General features: G+C 45.0%; 1 protein-coding gene and 1 long non-coding RNA gene across 3 annotated transcripts in view; one reads left to right on the forward strand and one right to left on the reverse strand.

Annotated features, from left to right (window-relative positions):
• Window positions 1–5,159, reverse strand: part of LOC142058468 (uncharacterized) — a 211,957-nt gene extending 206,798 nt beyond the window's left edge. For both annotated transcript variants that reach the window (XR_012661005.1, XR_012661006.1), the window contains exon 1: window positions 5,074–5,159. This is a non-coding gene — a long non-coding RNA (uncharacterized LOC142058468). The remainder of the gene's footprint in view (window positions 1–5,073) is intronic.
• A 221-nt stretch (window positions 5,160–5,380) lies between these two features.
• Window positions 5,381–19,057, forward strand: part of PDZRN3 (PDZ domain containing ring finger 3) — a 148,085-nt gene continuing 134,408 nt past the window's right edge. The window contains exons 1-3 of the mRNA XM_075095638.1: window positions 5,381–6,324; window positions 12,552–12,638; window positions 13,789–13,896. Of these exons, the coding sequence (XP_074951739.1) occupies window positions 5,608–6,324; window positions 12,552–12,638; window positions 13,789–13,896 (912 nt within the window). The 5' untranslated portion in view covers window positions 5,381–5,607. The remainder of the gene's footprint in view (window positions 6,325–12,551; window positions 12,639–13,788; window positions 13,897–19,057) is intronic.

Genomic DNA, 19,057 nt, shown 5'->3' on the forward strand with positions numbered 1-19,057 from the left:
CCTAAGAAATAGTGGATGATCACAAAAGCCTGCTTGTCAAATACACCTTGTGCAAGTATTAAGAACTGTTTATTTTGGAAACGGTACAAAAGCATCCTGAGATAAAGCAGTGTTGCTGATGTGGAAAAAACGGAACATTCCACATTATTCACAGCTGTTCTGCCGGTATGAAAAGTGAATTCATTTCCATTCCTGTTCTTGAAAACACAGCTACTTTTTCACATTGTAAGAGGAAAGGGTTGGACTTACAAAGACTTTCGGAAATGCTCCTGTGTGACACACAGTCATGGATAAATACAGCTTCACCTCTTTTTTTCATGGGGCCAGACCATCAATTAAGGGCAATCCAAAGGCTCTCAGGTTTGATAGCTAAATACAATCCCAAACACACCTACCCATGCAAAACGCCGCATGTGTGAGCACTATCTGACAGGTCAGCAACATCCACGAGCATGGAAAATGGGGAAAGATGCACAGCAATTTGTGTTGACCAAGCACTCCCTATTCTCTGAGACATGGACTGCCCCCTGTTATTACTGAATTCATCGCACAAACTCCTGCAGAATATGCTTCTAAATTATGGCCTGCATTTTATGTCCCACCCATTACCACTGAGTTAGTTACAGTCTGGATTTAAACATTATTAGTTACAGCATATAAGATGTGTGAAAGGGAATTAGACATATATAGTGTCAGTTCTCTCTCTCTAAATTGTTTAAATAAGGGAGGAAAAGACAAAGAAATTACATAGTACAGAATGTGGTGCCTACATTATGATTTGATACCTGCCTACGTTTCTGTATTGCTGAGGAAATTCAAAGGTGCAGCACTTGTGGCCGTGAGACTGGATACTGGGTGCTTTCTGGGATGTGGCCTCCACTAAAACTTGGAATCCTTGTGTGGTTTCAGACAAGCAGCGGCCACGTCTGGGCCTCAGCCTTGTACTCAAATCACAGACTTACTCATAAAAAGCAACTGCTCACAAAAACTGGCTCCAACATTGAGTGAAGAATGGTTGAGGAAAAGCAGAATTTGGTTTCTAGCACTCAGCTAAAGACTTACTGAATTACAACGAGCACTTCTATTACCCCACGTTTCATTAGGTCCAGTCTTAAAACACGACTAATCCTCCTTTACCACATAGAGAAGTGTTCATAATAAAATGAATAATATACAACTTCAAGACTCTCATATATTTTAGTGGTGAATTAATATAACTGTTCAGACAAAGAGCACGCAACGTGGCTGACTGATCAAATTTCCTAAAAAGCCCCAGAAGTAAGAGCATTAATTTATATTTGTCTCTATCCACATTAATATAGGAATGTGTTCTTATAGCCAAAATTCTCTGGACCTTGCCTCTGAATTATTCCTCTGAATTATTAACAAATAGAACAAACTTTACTATGACTTTAGTTATGCGAAGAGATGAGGAGAAAGAAGCCAGTTATGAAACAGGCTCGGATGATGCCAATCTTTCAAGTATGTGCCTGAAAACCACTAGATTTCTGAGACGTGAAGTAGCTTTTAATCACCTCCGTGAAGATATGCATGGAACATCAAGAAAGGATGCTCACGTGCTATCTTTCATTTCTTGTTTAAATGTGTCTTCTGGAACAGACACATTCACTCTCATTCAGATTTTTGATTCAGCTTGTTCTGTGGCTAATATACAACTTAGTTCCAAGCATCCATTTTAATATTGTATCAACCTTACACTTGTACATGTAAAACCCTGAAATCCTAGCTCAACTGCCAAGCCAGAGCCTAACCTCTTGCAAAATACTTAATATAAACGTCATATACACCATTATCACCATGAACTGTCTCTACAGTGGTTGATACGGACTATGCTCTAACGTTACAAGACTGACATTTTATTTGGTCCACATGCACCATATTAATGCAAACCTGCATTTCTACTGGTGGTAAAAATAAAGGATGGAGGCAAGTTTACTTGAATTTTAGTAATAGGATGTATGCAGCTAGATCAAGAAAGAAGGTGTAAAGCACACATAGTACCCGAAAGGTCATAAAATGTTATAGAATACAGAATCTTTCAAACATATAACTCTGTACAGTGCTTCAGTGCTTGGCAATGAACAGAATATTGAGATCTTGACATTTTAGATACGTTTTAAACATACTGCACATGTTCTAAATACACTGAACATATTTTAAATACAACCAGGGCCACTGTGAGCTGCAGTTTCCAAAAGGCTTGAACTCATGAACTAAGTGCATGAGGAGACCACGTTACATTGGACATGTCCTATGAACCTTAGGGGTTTTACCAGAATCAAATAAGGCAGAAGAATGACACAGATGACTGCCACAAGAGGGATTTGACTCCTTCTCTGCATTACCTAATGGTTTCTACTTTTTTAAAGGCAAACTGATGGAAGAAAAATCAGGTTTCCTGTGAAGATCTCATAATCAAGTGTAAAATTATGCCAGCCTTTATGAACAAAAGGCAAATGAAGACAAATCAGTACTTCCAAACAAACGGCATTTGCTTTTCTGTGAGACTGGAAACTTCACAGCAGCAGGAAAAAAAAAAAACCCAGACTGAATGAAACCTGCTGCAAAAACCTGAGTTTTGCAGACCTTTGAGAGCAGGCATTGTGTCTGTGCTACACCCCGAAGTACAAACTGACATGCCCTCACCTTTCTTATGACAGGCTAGCAAAGCTAAATGACAGAGCCGTGATGGTTCAGGAATGGTCCCACCCCGGTACGCTACCGCTGATGATGAGAGACCTGTCTAAATAGAAGTGACCTTCCATAGCTGTGGCAATGTTATTTCGGCCCTGGTGGCAATGCACTGCAAACCAAACCTCTTTTCAGTTTAAAACCTCAGCCTTTGAAACTGACATTAAAGCCTCGCACGGAGAGACTGCTTTTTAAACATTTTTTTCAAGGAAGAACTGAAATATAAGTGCCTCCAGAAGGGAAAACTCCATTTGTGCCTTCCCCCGTGGATAACGGCAGCAGGGGGAGGGGAACTTCAGCTCCCTGTCAGCACTCCAAACTGTCATCTAAATGCAAGACTGCAGTGGCCTTCAAAAGTTTTAATTTATAAATAAAGTATCTATTCCTACATAAATGTCACATTAAAGTATATCACAGAATTCAGCACACCATCTGCCTAGCCGTGACTCCCAATGAAAATGTTATTCAAGTTCTTGCCCGTATTTTCCATCCAAATATTTGTATAGTTTCAAATAGCCCAAGGAACCTGGTACTGACGTCATTCTCATTGAAATCAATAAAACCTCTGCCTCTGGCTTCAGCAGGAATGGCCTCAAGCATCCTGTGGTGACATCTTTGAAAGAGTAAACCAAAACTTCTACAGCTATCATCGACGGAAGTAACATATTTCTATTTCTACTTACAACCATCCTGAGCGCATGAGGCCCTTTACAAACTCATGTAAAGAAGGTCATAAGGCGACGGTCACACGAGGCACTAAGTTACAGCAGTTATCTTAAAACAGCCTATTCAGAAATAGTTGCATTGATGGGTTCCCCCATCGGACGAGATCTGACGCAGCAGCTACCGAAGCGAACACCAACGCTCAAGTCACTCATTTGTACGACGTGCATCCCCAGACCACGTAATCTGAAGTTGTATTTCAGATAAAATGTCCACGGAAAAGAGCAGATGCCGTGACTAGTAACAGCTACCCGAGCTTTTGTGACAAACCGCAGAACAACGGCGTCCCACCGCGAAGCGCGGCAACGCTACAGGCGAGGCACGGAGAACCAGCAGAGCGCGTGGGTGGTGGTCGGCGGCTGGAGGGAGGAAAGACGTGCAGCATGGCGGCAAGAGAAACGGTGGCAGAGACTGGTGGGAAGAGGAATCCTGAGGAGGCAGAGGCGAGAAAGAGAAGGAAGGGGGAAAAGGCAGTGAGGCGCAAGAAGAAAGCGTGGGAATCACTACTATAGATTAAGTAGAATAATCAGAAAGTCAGTAATATACATGTATTAATTAAACTTTATCGCCATGGCCCTGGACTGCGCACGACCTTCAGATGGAGTTAACGGAAAATCTACGTGCACAATCTTATATTACACCTTTTTTTTTTTTTTAAAAGGAACAAATCTATAAAAAATTCCTAAGCTCGGTATATAACCCTAAACATGTGATGCACGCTTTCTTCAGTAGGGTGATGTATACAGCCAAAAGCGACCTTAAACTTTATAGAACATTAATAATTAGAATTAAATGAGTGCTGCAGATGGAATTAATCTCTAAAAAGCGAAAACCCTTCATACTGAATACTCGCCTGAGAGCAAACTGGGAGCATAGTTGTGTAACCACGAGTCTGCGACCTTCCAGAGGTCGCTAACAGGCAAACAGTCATTCCAGGTTCAGAAAATCATTTTACCTTGATATAACAGGGATATACTCAAGATTATTTGAAACCAAAGTTTCTAGTTGAGCTTCTACTATGCCATAAAGCAAAACACATTAAAAGAACAACTGAGTCGGCACGCGGCTTTAACGCGTGTGAGAATCCTGCTCCCCAGCGAACAAAGCTTGTTCTCTTTTACTGCTTTTTTCAGTACTTGAATATCTGCCTTGTAAGAGGGGTTGGTTTTGCCTAACGCTGTGCCTGGCACTTCAGGTGCGGTCTGGCCAGCTTTTTGGAGCGTATTCTGGAGCGCTTTTAAATCATCTCCAGGCAGAGACAGGTATCAGCAGTGGCGACCTCCTCCGAGCTCCCTCACTTGCACCCAGGTGGCATTAACAGGCCGTGCAAAGGCAGGAAAAACGTATCCCTTGCCCGTACGGATACGAGCGGGCTGGTCTGGCGGCTCCTCTCACCGGCAGCGCCAGGATGCCTCACCGGAGGCCGGGCCGGTGGGTCCCCCGCCGAAGCCCGGGATCGCTCCGCTCCCCGGCCGGAACCGCTCCCCCACGGGCCGCCCGTCCCGCTTCTGCCGCCTCTGACTTAGACGGGGCGACAGCGGCTACCCCCCCTCCGAGCCTGGTCCTACCCGCGCCCCACCGCTGGCCGGAGCGCCCCCACCCCCCCGGCACACGCACACCCCACCCCCCCCCCGTTACCTGCCGCCGCACGGGGGGACACGCACGGAGCCCACCCCCCTCCCTCACAAAGCCACCCCTGTCCCTCGCAGCGCCGCGGACCCGCGGGGACGGACCCTCCCGCAGCGTCCCGCGTGGGCGGGGCCGAGGCGGGGCCGGGGTGGGGCCGGGGCGGGGCGGCGCGCGGCGGCGCTGTGCGCAGGCGGCGGCGGCGGGGAGAGCGGCGGGGCCGGCGGCGGCGGCGGGACGGGGCCGGCGGGGACCGGGACCGGGACCGGGACCGGGGACAGGGACAGCGACAGCGGGGCCGGGGGCTGCCCGTGAGCGGCCGCTGCGCCTTCCTGGCACCGCCGCGGGCCGGGCTGGGCGCCGGAGCTCCCTCTCGGGCGGCGGGGTCAGCCATTTGATATCTATTTATTGGTTGTTTCTTTTTTTGGCCGTCTCCGCACTTTGGTTCCTTCGGCTGGGCTTGTTTTAACTTTTCCCCCCCCCACCCTCATTATTATTATTATTTATTTATTTTCCCCGCTTGTTTTTGGCGCGAGCGGAAGGAGGATGGGGTTCGAGCTGGATCGCTTCAACGGGGACGTGGACCCCGACTTCAAATGCAATCTGTGCAACAAAGTTTTGGAGGACCCGCTGACCACCCCCTGCGGGCACGTCTTCTGCGCGGGCTGCGTGCTGCCCTGGGTGGTGCAGCAGGGCAGCTGCCCCGTGAACTGCCAGCGCATCTCCACCAAGGAGCTCAACCACGTCCTGCCCCTCAAGAGCCTCATCCTCAAGCTGGACATCAAGTGCGACAACCACGCGCGGGGCTGCGAGGCGGTGGTGCCGCTCCAACACCTGGGCGAGCACGCCGAGACCTGCGACTTCTCCCCCGCCAAGTGCCGCAACCGCGGCTGCCGCCAGATCCTCAACCTCCGCGACGTGGAGGCGCACATGCGGGAGCGCTGCGAGGCCCGCCCCGCCGGCCTCTGCGACCAGGGCTGCGGCTTGATGCTGACCCACGGCGAGCGGCGGGCGGGCGGCCACGGCTGCCTCCGCGCCCTGCGGGCCCACGGAGCCGCGCTGCAGGCGCGCGCGGCGGCGCTCGAGAAGGCGCTGAAGAAGGAGGCGCTGCGCGCCGGCAAGCGGGAGCAGTCGCTGCTGTCGCGACTGGCGGCGGCGCAGCTCGAGCTGCAGGTGACGGCGCTGCGCTACCAGAAGCGCTTCACGCAGTACAGCGCCCGCCTCGACGCCCTGGCCCGCGCCCGCGCCGCCTCCCCCGGCAAGGTAACGCGGGGCGAGCGCGGGGGGGGTGGGGTGTCCCACGGCGGCGTGCCCGCGAGGGGGAGCTCCCCCACTCGCGGGGAGAGAGAGCCGGGGTGGGCCCGTCCACCGGCGCCCCTCACGGCGCCGGGGAGGGAGGCCGGCGGCTTCCCGCCTGGGCGAGGGGAGGGGGCCCCCGGCCCTGCGTGTGTGTGTGGGGGGCTCCCATCCGGCCCTGTGCCCTCCGTGGGGGCTGCCCCAGCCCTGCGTGGGCCGGGGACCACCGCACTGCTGCCTGCGGGGATGGGGTGGGCACGCCGGGGCGAGTTGTCCTGAGGAGCCCACCCGGCCCCCCAGCTTTGGGTCTTGATCGCCGTAATGCACCCGCTTTCCACGTATATCTTTTTTCTGATGTCACCGTCATCATGTTGCTCTCTGGACCCAACAGGGCATCTGACACATCAGAATACCAAGGTCAGGGTATTATTTTTTTTTTTTTTTCTTGGTTCTCTCCCCGAAGAAACCTCTCAACAGCAAAACTGGAGTTTGCAGGGCTGGAAATACTATGAAACCACCACAAATTAACTCGGAGGAGTAACACAAAGCGGAGTGAGTTGGAAGAGGCTGTTGGGACCCAATGCTTTCCAAACCCTTAGCTCACCTAGTGTCCCGGAAGATGGCTTCCGACAAAAATGCAGCCTTTAGGATTAACTATTACACAGCTCAGACACCCTGCCGGCTATTTCACGGGCTGAAGCCATCATCTTTGTAACATCCGTGTCCAAATACAAGACGTCTGCCGTGTACTTGCATTTTCTTTTTCCAGAGTCACACAGGGTTCTTGAAAAGCTCGATTTAGGAGGAGAAAAATTAACTTGACCTCAGCCCCTCAGAATTAGACCATTTATAAAATGACCGGAATCAAAAGCCAGAGCTACAACAATCCCTAAGTTTTAATTGGAATGAGGCTCCCCAGGGAGGGAAGCCCTAGAAGCCAATTATCTTTTAAATGAAGACATTCAGAGTCCTCCCCATGACCTGGAATGTGTTACCACAGACACAGCAGTATTAAACTGTGCAAAACAGTCAGACAGCTGTACTCGCACCTTTGGTAATGTTGAGGCTCTGAAAGCCGTGTAAAGGAAACAAAACTTCATGTTAGGGTGTCTCTTCCTTTTCTCCTTGTTTCCCCCCCCCCCCCCCCCCCCTTTTTTTCCTTCTAGAAATCTGGGGCTAAACAACCTGCTGTGATTTGCTAAATCAGAACAGAATATTTTAATACTAAATGTACTCTTGTAACTTCTGACAATACTGGGTGTGGTGCTGGTTAAAATCTTAGTAAACCCATGAATCGGGGGTTCACATTCATGTCAGGATTCAGGATGGTTCTCGTCTCCTTTTCCTGCAGCCCCTGTGCCTTGCAGTGGCACGCTGCAGAGCTTTCTGCTCCCGCGGCTTAGCACGCAGCTGCCTCTGCTCCCTCTCGCACTGCTGCTGACAGGAAAGCCCTCCGTACTGTCCTGCTGTTGGAAATCATCGCACTGAATCTCTACCTCCTCGTCCCTGAGCCGATCCTTCATCCTCACGCTGCGGCTCCTTCATCGCTTCGTGGCTCATGTTGGTTTTGCATTATGGAGCGCTGTAAAGCGTCGTGAGCTGCCCTTAGAGCGAAAGGTGCTGCTTCAAGTAGTCGTAAATGTGCGTGGTACGGAGTTCCCAGCAATACTTGTAATCGAATTTCTGGATACAGCTGGCCGAGACGACTGTGCTCGTTTTCAGCCGTATTACAAAAGGCTGTTATACAGTTTTCTGAAGCAGCGCCTCATCTGAAGAAAGCTGGAAGGTGTCGTGTCACCACAGACTTGTGGTCTAGCGGTCAATCAATTACATGTCTTTCACAGCATTTTGGGCAGCTTTCCAATACTAACAGCTTTAGTCCGCCCAGCTCCCAACGAAGTACAATGAGGAAACTTGCATCTTTGTGCGCTAGAGAGTTTTTTAAAAGACCCATGGTAATCGCCTAGTGCAGGGGATGCTTTACCAATTTGGGGCTGTGGCGCGCTTCCAGGTTTTCACTCGGGGCTTATTTTTTCAGAGGCGCTTAGCCTAGGCTGTGCGGTGTGCGACGCGGCTTGCGACGCTCCGCAGGGCGTCCAGGCTTGCCGGAGGATTAGGTCCCTGAACACACGGATTACGCGTATGGTAGCGTGGAATAGCTGATTGCAATTTCAGCAGCGATTGCGTATTCAATGCGTGCAGCGCCTTTGCTGTCGTTATTTAGTTATGATCGTTATTCATATTTCGTGTATTTTGTTATAAGGTGTAATTGTTCGATCTGTGTTAAAACACAAGTAGGCCTAGCGCTAACAGACTGGGTTCAAAGGTTAGATGTGGTGATTGCAAAACTTACTGTAGGACCTTCTGGCTCCTCAGCAGATGGAGAAAAAGGATCTTCCGACTTCCCAGCCTGATGGTTGCTTGTTACCACAGATGTAGAACCAACCTAGAATAAATCAGACAGTATGTCCTCTAGTCAAAACAGAAGAAATGCCCACGTACAGTTCTGTTTAAATGCTGAGTTAAAGGGGAGATGTGATGTTGAGGGACCGTAGGCCATTCACAAAGGACCCAAATTTGTGGTCTTTTGGCTGGGGCAAACGTTTTCAGCAGCTTTGGAGACCCAGGTCTGGGTTTGCCTTAGCACAGGCTTCCTTAGCGGTACGGGATGAATCCCATAGCTTTCCTGTGCTTCAGTCTCCCATTTCTGAAGTGAGCCTTATAACACTGCCATAACTATATTGAGGGAAGACATACATAAAATATGTGTTTTCCACACAAACTCGTGTAAATATCTCACAATTCTCTAAATCCCTTAAACAGACAGATGCCTTAAGCAACTCCAGTTGGGCTTTCCATATGTATTCTTTGCGACTGAGGGGGCAGTTTAATTATATTGTGTATTTACTGGGTGTCTGATCTGTGCTTATTCCAAAAGACAAATGCAAAGGAATTTTCAGAGAGTGGCTATTTATTCCTTGGTGGGAAGAGGTGAGGCTTATTGATGACAAGCTTGAGGAGGGAGTGGTAGGGAAGGTGGTGTGTCTTACTCAAAATTAGTATTTCCTTTGATCAGACATGTCAATCCTGAAACATCGAAGTCTAAAACAATCAAGAAGAGCCTCATACTATTCAAACAATGCGTAATCCTTGCTGAAACATACCACTGTTCACACCTATTGATAAGCTGATCTGGTTGTTCCTTTATGTACACAGCCCTCAAAGTCCTTTGGGAAGAAATGAGGAAGGGAGAACCAGCAGCCGGTCGTGGCGATGGCTGCAGCCCGCGGGGGAAGCCCTTCTGCTGCCCCGGCCACCAAAGGCAGGGACGGACTTCCAGTAAACGTATCAGATTGGACGGGAACCAGTTTATGGTCTGGTATTTAGGACCTCTTGGTTTTATACCTCTGTGGAGGTGGTGACACAAGTTTTAATTCTATAAAAGCCAGATGAAGTCTCTTAAAACGAGGTGATATTTTATCTCGGACCGTCCCCGAGCAGGATCTGCCGGGCTGGCCCCGCGGCCCTTTCGCCAGTAAACAAGGAGCCGAAGTGCTTCCTGTAATGAAGACAGACCTTCTCAGCCACAGCTCTACCAAAGAAATTAGAGTCTTCCAATATCTAAAGGGAAAGGCAGTCTATTAGCTCCACATTACTCAGCTGGGAAGTACAGTAATTTCAAGAATTACGTTTAAGAGTTGTGTTCAGCTGTGGGAATACAACATGCCAGTAACCATCAGGTCTGCTGCCGAACCAGATGACGGGGCAGGGCTGGACGCCGGCCACTGCATTTCCACAGTTACCTCACTGTTTAATGATTGTTTCGCTGGAACGTGAGACATGTTAGAGGGGGAAAAGAAAGGCAGAGCCCTGGAAAAATCATTTGCATCGTGGCTTCCTTACGAAGCGAAGAAGGTTGTTAAAGAAACTGTTAAGACTTGAGATGTGAATCTGCAAAAGTAACCAAGTGCTAAAGCAACGCGCTCTAGCCTCCCCGGTGCCGGGCAGTTCTGCACAGATGGTGGGATTAGTGCTCTGCGGTGACATGTGGGTTCTGCTCCGGAACACGATGCTGCTGCTGCATCCGAGACAGTGTCCAAATCCATCAGAACTAGCTGGAAAATTTCTTTAAAACCCCTGTGGACATTTTTCAGGAATAACTACAAAAAACAGCATTAGCTTTCCTGCCCTCCCCCCCTCCAACTTTTGACTCATTCAAACCCACCTGGTTTAATACTTGTTCTGCTAGGTATAAAGACATCAAATCATAGCCACGTAAGAAGGCTTTAATGAAAACATTCAACTTTAATTACTGACAGTGTCTTGAGAGCAATGTCGTAATTGTTTCTTGATTGTCCTAATTGATTTGCCTTCTTAAAAAGGCATAATAGGGGAAGTAAACAGTGGCGCTAGCGTGTCCTTGTCTTCCAAATCCTGAATCATCAGTCCCTGAAAGTGGTCTCACAGGCTTGGAAATTTTTTCCTTGAAATCCTCTCTGAGGTCTGGGTCTGAAGACTTGCAGGGAAACAGCATTTACTTCATTTTTCAGTCCTCTTCTGGGTACCTAATTCTCACTGATGACGAGTGTAGGCAAACTCAAACTCAGTCCGAGCTTATTCACGTTTCTCTGTATCAGGTCCAAGTCTTTATTATTCGACCTGCAGGAAAGCTAGTGATCACGAACTGACAAGAAAATTGTAGCCCAGATTTTCAGGTGGGGTATGTTGGTACAGCTCCACTGCAGTGGAGCTCTGAGCGTGCGGTCAGTGGAGCTCCGCCAGCTTAAACTGGCAGGCAATTGGGCTTTGTTATCATCCCCAAATCTGTAGGAGTAATGCAGTAACCCAGGATTACTTTGACATTTTTTATGAGTTTAATAGACATTAAGATTTGATTGACAACTTCAAATTGACATGTTAGAAGAAAAACGCACAAACTAAAAACATCTGCATAGAATTACGATGTAACTGTTGTAATTTTTGTCATTAATTGGTTATGAAAACCAGACTTGTAAGATAACTTCCTCAAACATTTTTGTGTTCATAACTTTTTCACCCTTTGGATAAAACAAAGGAAAAAGATCTTGGAGGTAGCAAGGTTCATATGTATCTGTAGATGCACAACATACCGATCCTATTCTGAGTTCTAAAGAAACAAATCGTTAATTCAGATGGCTTTTTGTGGTGTTCTGCGGTTGTCTGTTGGATAGTTTTGTAGTGATGTGCTGTAAATTACAGCCACTCGATTGAGATTGAAGTTAGTACATTGTGAGGATTTAGTTGTATTCAACAGTACGTTCGCTTACTTCTGTCTTAATGAAAGTTAACAGACCTAAGTAGCGTCGCTGTGTCATAAAGGACATCTTGTACGAGTTTGTAGTGAGGACCAAGGCGGGGTAAGAGGACAGGACAACAGATCATGTTTACACACTCCCCCAAATACTACAGGTCCAGTCAATCTATCTTTGTTGTACATTTTTTGTCTAGTCAGAGATCTGTTCACTGCAGAATTCCATATTTTAGGGACTTAACATAATGGTTTTCCTTGATGGAAGATTCCTGTTTTGCTAGTGTTAAAATTCCAAATAAAACTGTCATTCAAGGCCAGTGCTGTGGATAGCGGTTGGCATCGTAGGCCTTTTGTACAATTTGTAGCAGTTCTGTTTAATGCTGTTTTCTGAAACTCACCAGAGAATTTCTGTTGTATAACACTTATATTTTAATCCTGTTTAAAACAATGCTAGCTGCACTAAAGAGAAGCAACATAAAAATGCAGTCCTAAGATTCAGTCACCCTCAAGCATTGGGAAAGTCAAGAATTTGACTACTGGAAACATGGAGTATTTTACATAACACGTCACATATGACTAGGTCAAGTAGTTGCAGGAACCAGTATTACGTATAAATATCTTCTGTTGCTGTTAAGTGTCTCACTGTAGATCTCAATAAAAACCACACATAAATCTTAAAGGGTGGGTTTTGCAGAGGAGCGCTGCTGGAGGACGGTGGGGTGGCTGGAGCGCGGAGGCTGGGAGCTGCTGACTTTGCTCCTGCAAAGTTGTTCTAAACATTTTTCTCTAAACTACATGGGGGAAAAAAAGAAGTTATCAACCCCACAAACCTGGGTGGAAGTACTGTCTGTTCTACTTAGCAGTGCACACAAATGGTCTGAATATGTTGATCTGTTCTTTGTAGGGTGAAGAAACTAAAGCACTGACTCTCGTCCTCCATCGTGACTCTGGCTCTCTTGGATTTAATATTATTGGTGGCCGACCATGCGTGGTATGTTAATTGTTAAAATATGTTTGCCCTTTCCAGTTGGGAAAAGCATGTAGGTCAACACTTAGAGGAAAAATGCTGCTGACAAGCATTTGGTTCTCTTGGGATTCTTTCAGAGCAAATCTTATATTCAGATCTCTATTGGATGTCTATTAACTGCACTGTCTGTTGTGTCATGACGTGTTTGCTCTTGCACATCATCACGGCTAGCAATGCTAATATTGGTGCAGTGTCACTCCCAAAATGGAAAACCCGTGGTATCTCTTTCTCAGACCATACTGCTTTGAAGATGTTGCATGAGTTCAGGGCCCACAGCTTTAGGCCCTTTACAGTTCATTAAGAAAATGTTATTTACTCTCCTTTCCACCAGAGATTAAGCAGCTCTCTGTGCAGGTGAAGGGATGTAACTTAAACAACCTACTTTTGAATTCTATGATTTCAGCAGATGTTTCCTGCACCATACACTCACTAATGTATTTTTTCTGGATGCTTGTTGGCTGGAGCTGCTGCATATGTCTTTAATTAGATCAAGGAGTGGATTATACCTTGTCCTAGTAAGAAAGTATTCAGAACTACTTCTTGGCCACTCGGAAACCTGACATTGATCACGATTTATTTCTAGTAAACTCACTTGAAAGTTATTCCTTCTTTATAATTAGAGATTTCCAATTTTCTGAGATGTTGTTCTGTGCTGGTAGAAGCTGGTGACACAATACAGAGGAATATGAAAATACCTTGTTAGGTATAAGTTGTTTTTCATGGTTTTATTTTTAAGCCTCTAGAGGAAGAGCTGCACATCTAAAAATAAAAATGCACCGTTGTGTTATGTTTGATGTGCAAGCAGGCTCCCGTCTCACTGGATTTTACATTAAGAATAATTGTCATGAAAATTACTACTGAGCTGGCCTAAGTCAGAGGAAAATTATTATCACGCAACTAATGTACCCAACGGAAGTCCACTCCTGGTTGTTTAATCTTACAACTTGGGAGTAATCAGGTGTTCTCATTAGCACAAAGTAATTCCATATTAAGACATCAGTAAGAATATTTATTTCAAATGACACGCACTGTTGTGACCTGGACAGGTTTTAGCTGAGGGCAAATTAGAGTTAGTTCAAGGTACAATAATGTATTTTTCCTTTCATCCTTAAAGGACAATCAAGATGGTTCATCTAGTGAAGGAATTTTTGTATCAAAAATAGTTGACACGGGGCCTGCTGCTAAGGAAGGAGGGCTACAGATTCATGACAGGATTATTGAGGTATGTGAATACACCATCCGGTCTCTTTTAATAGTGTGAGTTCCATCCCAGGTCTTCAAATGGCTTGATGCTTAGTGCGGGTTTAGGAGAAATGTACCGTGGTAAACACAGTCTGGAAGACATGTCTGTTAAAATATGCTTGACTTGATTCTGTGCTGACCTTCATGGCTTTAGGTATGGTTCTCACCTAAATATAGAAACCAGATTATGGATGGTATGTGCAAGTCCTGACTTTCTGAGGAGCTAGCATCTATCTGGTATGCCGTAGATATTTCTTTTTAAAGCTATTGGAAACTTGTAAGTTATTCAGTTAAAACCATATGTGAAATATCTGTGGTGCAAACCATGATCTTATTTTTCTTGGTTTCTAAAACCAAGTTGTGAACGCTTAGAAAAAAGTTCTGCTCTGCAGTTTCTGTATGGTTTATTATAAACGTGCCTAAGTAACTCCCTTAACGTTGTTTGTAAGTTTTTATATTACTCAGTTTGCAGTCTGAATTTTCTTCTCACTTTGCCAAAGTCTTGACCTCAATAAAAAGTCCTTCCTGTGAAAGAGATGGTTGCTTGAAATGTTTCTCACAATTTGCAGTGAGCAAATTTCTTCTTTTTTTTTTTTTTTTTTTTTTGGGGGGGGGGGTGGGAAGAGAGAAAGGTTCGTTTTCATGAAACAAAATGCAGCTGATTGTGAGTCAGTTCCCATTGTTTAGCATTTTACAGTTAAGAAAAAGTATTCTTCACTGTCTTGTTTTCGTAGGCTGGAGAAACTTTGAGAGTCTATTGTTCAAAAAGATAAGTGCGGTGTTTGTTGCCAAGGATATCATGGAACAGCCAGTTTCTCTAAGTAATGGAATTCCATTGCTCTTATGTTTTGCAAATGAGCAATAAACAGCTGTTAAGGATTTTCTGTTGGCAGGGGACAATGGGTATTTGCTATTTTCTGTACCGTTATGGTAAATTGTATTCACAATTTAGTTAGGATATAAAATATTAATTAAGTTTCTTCATATGGGAAAGAGTGGAGCCACAGTAGCAGAACTATAAAAAGATAAGAAGCTGAGCTGTGAAATGATCCAGAGTTGCTTTAACTATATATATGATGTAACATAATTGCGAAAAGGTCTGGACAATTTTGTGAGAACCATTCAATTTTGTTTGAACTGAAAATGTTCCCATAAGCGTGTATTTTCCCCAAAGCATATTTGAAAAGCTGACATCCGTTTCTGAAGTAGAACATAGTCACTTAAACCAAACAACTGTATGAAAACCAAAACTTTGGAAAATCAAATACCCCAAAGTTAGGAAATGTCCTAGGCTCTCTCTGCAAGCCCGGTTCAGCCTCCTTGAGGGTAAGCACTGTAACTCAGTCTGTAATTGCAGTCATGCGGCATTTGTCTGCGGAAGTCACCCTCGCTCATGGCGCAGGGGATGAGGGCAGCTGACCTCCACGGGCTCCGCAGCATCTGCTCGCTGTTGCAAGGGACCTCCCTCCTTACGGCTTTGATGGTTTTGTAGCTTTTTTTTCAATCCCTCCTTACTGCTCCATTTCCCCACAAGTTTAGCATTTGGCAACGTTAGCGCTGGCCAGGCTAAGCAGCTAAATACTGTTACGCTGGATGCACACTAAGAACCTGAGAAGAACACACAGGACGACAGGGTGGGTGAGCATTCCTGCTGCACCTCTTGGCTGGGTCTCCTCCCCGAGTGGAGTCGTGCCTGTGTGAGCGGTGTTTGTGCAGGGTCTTTTCCACAGTTCAAGTTAGATGTTCACGTAAGAGAAAATCCCAGAATAAGGACGCTAGAGTGACCTGTTGTATTTGTAACATACCAAGCGTAGCAGGAACCCATGTGCTGACATGAGTTGGCATGTGTTGACAACTCTTGTTGTGCTGACCACAAACTCATTTTCATATTCACTCTTCTCACCTCTGAATATATATAGGATGTCGATGAAAATTTAGCACATTGTTTCCCAATAGTTGACTTGGGTGCCTGTACATCAGCCTCTGAGTTTGGATTAGGAGTGTCCTGTTGAAGCAATCTCTGAATGGTGCCCAGCTAATGCGATTTGATTCCCCTTGGGTAGGATACCTCCTGCATCGAGGCATCTATGTGAGCTTTATCATACTAATATCCAATTGTCTTAGATAATTGAGATACCTGTAAATGATCTAGATGACAATTAGGTAACATCCAGTGATGGTGTCCTTCTAGAGGCAATCTTTTTTTAACCTTCACACTGCCAAAGTTTCGATTTGGCTGTTTGGCTGAAAACTCATTTACGGATTGAGCTGTGACTGGCAGGACACAGCTGGAGGACTCAGATGGGACTTGGCGTAGAGAGTGGAGCATCCTAGCAGGTCACGTTTGCTTTCAAAAGCATGAAAGATGGAAAAGAAGGATCATAACTTGCCTATCTAGAACTGAATTTAGCTACCTAGAACTTCTTTGACTTGTTCATTCAATGTTAAGGTTTTATGTATCACCAGCATGATTTTAAATAGAATCTTTCACAAAGAACTCTGCTGAGTATAAAATCTCCAAAATTAATTCCAGAATCCACCACAGAGAATTTACCATGAAGTAAAACACAAATTATTTGATTTCCTTTTGGAAAACGTTCCTTTGCTGTAGATCTTCTGGTGGGTGCATTCTGGAGCACATATAAGATAAGAGTGTAATTTCTCATTTTCAGAACTGTCACAACATTTCTAATTACTGAGCAGGGATTAGGCAGTGTAAAATATAGACATATGCATAGTACTGCTTATAGCTGATAGCAAATGCATTGTTATAGTGATATTTGCTTGCAAATTCTATCCCCTAACAAACTGATACGGAGATAATCTTTGAATTATGTCAGAGATAATTTTTAAATGTATTTTCCTTACATGATTTGGATTTCCTGTTCTGCATCTTTCAGAAGGTTAAATGCAAAGAAGTTAATCACGTTTAAGAATTGTCTTGAATTTTCTGTAAAAGCAATTCTTTGGCCCTTTGTATATCATTGACGTAAGTAATACCACTGTGAAGTACGTGCTTCTACTGCTAAACGACATACATCAAGATGAATGTTGCCTGGCCTGTGCTACCCAGTTTTCAAAGCAGCATAAAACAAATACAAAGAAATACCCTTTTTCCCCTTGTACTTTGTTTTGCAGAATCTGTTAAATAATAATGATGTTTAGTGCTTACATAGGACTATGAAGATCGTGTTATGTCTATTAACTGCTTAATAATTTCCCCTCACTGTTTATTAATATTATCGTTATGTTGCAAATGGGTAATCTGAGTTATACAGGGAAATAACTTCTGGAAGGTCTTGTCAGATTAGGGTTAAAGACTTGGATCTTGGTCTATTTGTAACTGCTCTGTGTAAACCAATGCTTCTTACCCATATCTGTTTCCAGATCTTTCACAATTACTTTAGAAGTGAGGAAGTAATGATAGTATAAGATTTTCTCTGGTTTGACTACATGTTTTTCATGCAGTTCCGTACTTAAACATTCAAAGCAAGCAGCTGATTTAGTCCAGTACTAGTGATTTACTGAATTATTGTTAAGATGTTCCATAGCAAAATGCCCTGTTTAAAAACATGCTGAAACTATTGATTTTTATGCAAAGGAATTACTGTTCTCATAGATTTCATTTTTGTCAGGGTAACAAAATGGTCCTAATTTCCTCTCTTAACAGAAGTTGGTTCAAGTCCCAGCCATGAATGCCTCCTCTACACAGCTGCTTGGCATTTCTTAAGACAAAATTAGATTTTTCAGAGTTTTTATTTTTAAGCACATTAGCTCTGAAAGATTATAAATTAAATATGGCATTCTCTTCTCACTAACTAGTAAACTTGTTTGTTTAGTTTCGGGACTGCTTAGAAAGGAGGCGGCTTTTGAAAAGCTGACTGTTTGCCACCTTATAAAGTTTTAAGCACAATTAGGGTACTGTTGAGGTAGTATAAACTGTCACAGCTCTGCTGAAACCAGGAGGATTTATGCCACCTGGGACTTGCCCCATGTCTCATGCTGCTCACAGGAAGGATCATTAGTTTAAGAGTTGAGAACACGTCCTAGTGTATTTGATTGATTTTCCCCAAACCACACTCATTTGCTACAAATTATAGGCTGCTTTTCTGTTACGTGGATTTCTTCACAGATTACACGTAAGAACAATGAAACTTCTTAGCAAATCTCCTTCTACTGTATGCGTACAAGCAAAACGTCCTGTTTGCTGTGGGTTCCCTGTTCACCCTGTAGTATGTGCGCTGCTTTGGCAGAGCCACTTTCTGCTCGCACAAGGTGGCTGAGTGGCTTTCAGCAAAACGAATTCGGTAGCCACGTTAACAACGTAGCCTCTGAAAAGTCAAATTAGCACAGAGGAAGTACATCAGCCACGCAGGAACGGCAAGAAAGGATGCGCTGGCAGGCACGTGGCATAGCGTTCCCTGTCAGCCACACATACATGCTAAGAAAGATCCGCTGCTGAGGCAAGGACTGCTTTAAAATTGAGTGAATGAATAAATGAAGAAACATTTCATGTGTTCTGCTGGTGCGTGATGGGGTCTAGCTTTTCCACAAGACTGAGTCTCTGGGCTGAAAGGGTTCAGTGTATTGCCAGCCTGGCTTTCTTGTCAGAACACAGCTGTCCCTGCCCCGTGCGCCCTATTCGCTTATCACCGCTCACAGATGCCTCACAGGAGACCTCCACAAATAATCAGTAAAGTTATTAACCGAACACGGCCTTCAATTTCTCATTTGCTGGTGAGCACTTTTTAAAATTATGCCAGGTTTAATACGATAAACCTAAGCCTATAGCTACTTGCAGGCAACTTACTGCAAGCACTGGCTGAACTCTGACAAGCGTATAGGTTAAACGGAATTTTTTCATCGTTGTGAATAGAAGAGTTCAGCTCTGGAAGCAAGATTTACTGTGCAGCTACATACACTTAGGAATTAATTTTCTAGAAGAAAACATTTTCAGACAGTGACTTAAAATTGGCTGCTCACGTTCCTGCCGGGACACGCGAGCACATTAGAGTATTTGTGGAGAGCGAACACAACGGGGCAGTGAGCGCAGCTACAGCACAGTCAGCTTTTTTGAGAGTTTATACTCCTAGAAAACTTTCCAAGCCCTTTGTCCATATCTGTTAATGGTATCTTACAAA

The sequence above is a fragment of the Phalacrocorax aristotelis genome, chromosome 6 (assembly GCF_949628215.1).
Source record: "Phalacrocorax aristotelis chromosome 6, bGulAri2.1, whole genome shotgun sequence".
Lineage (NCBI taxonomy): Eukaryota > Metazoa > Chordata > Aves > Suliformes > Phalacrocoracidae > Phalacrocorax > Phalacrocorax aristotelis.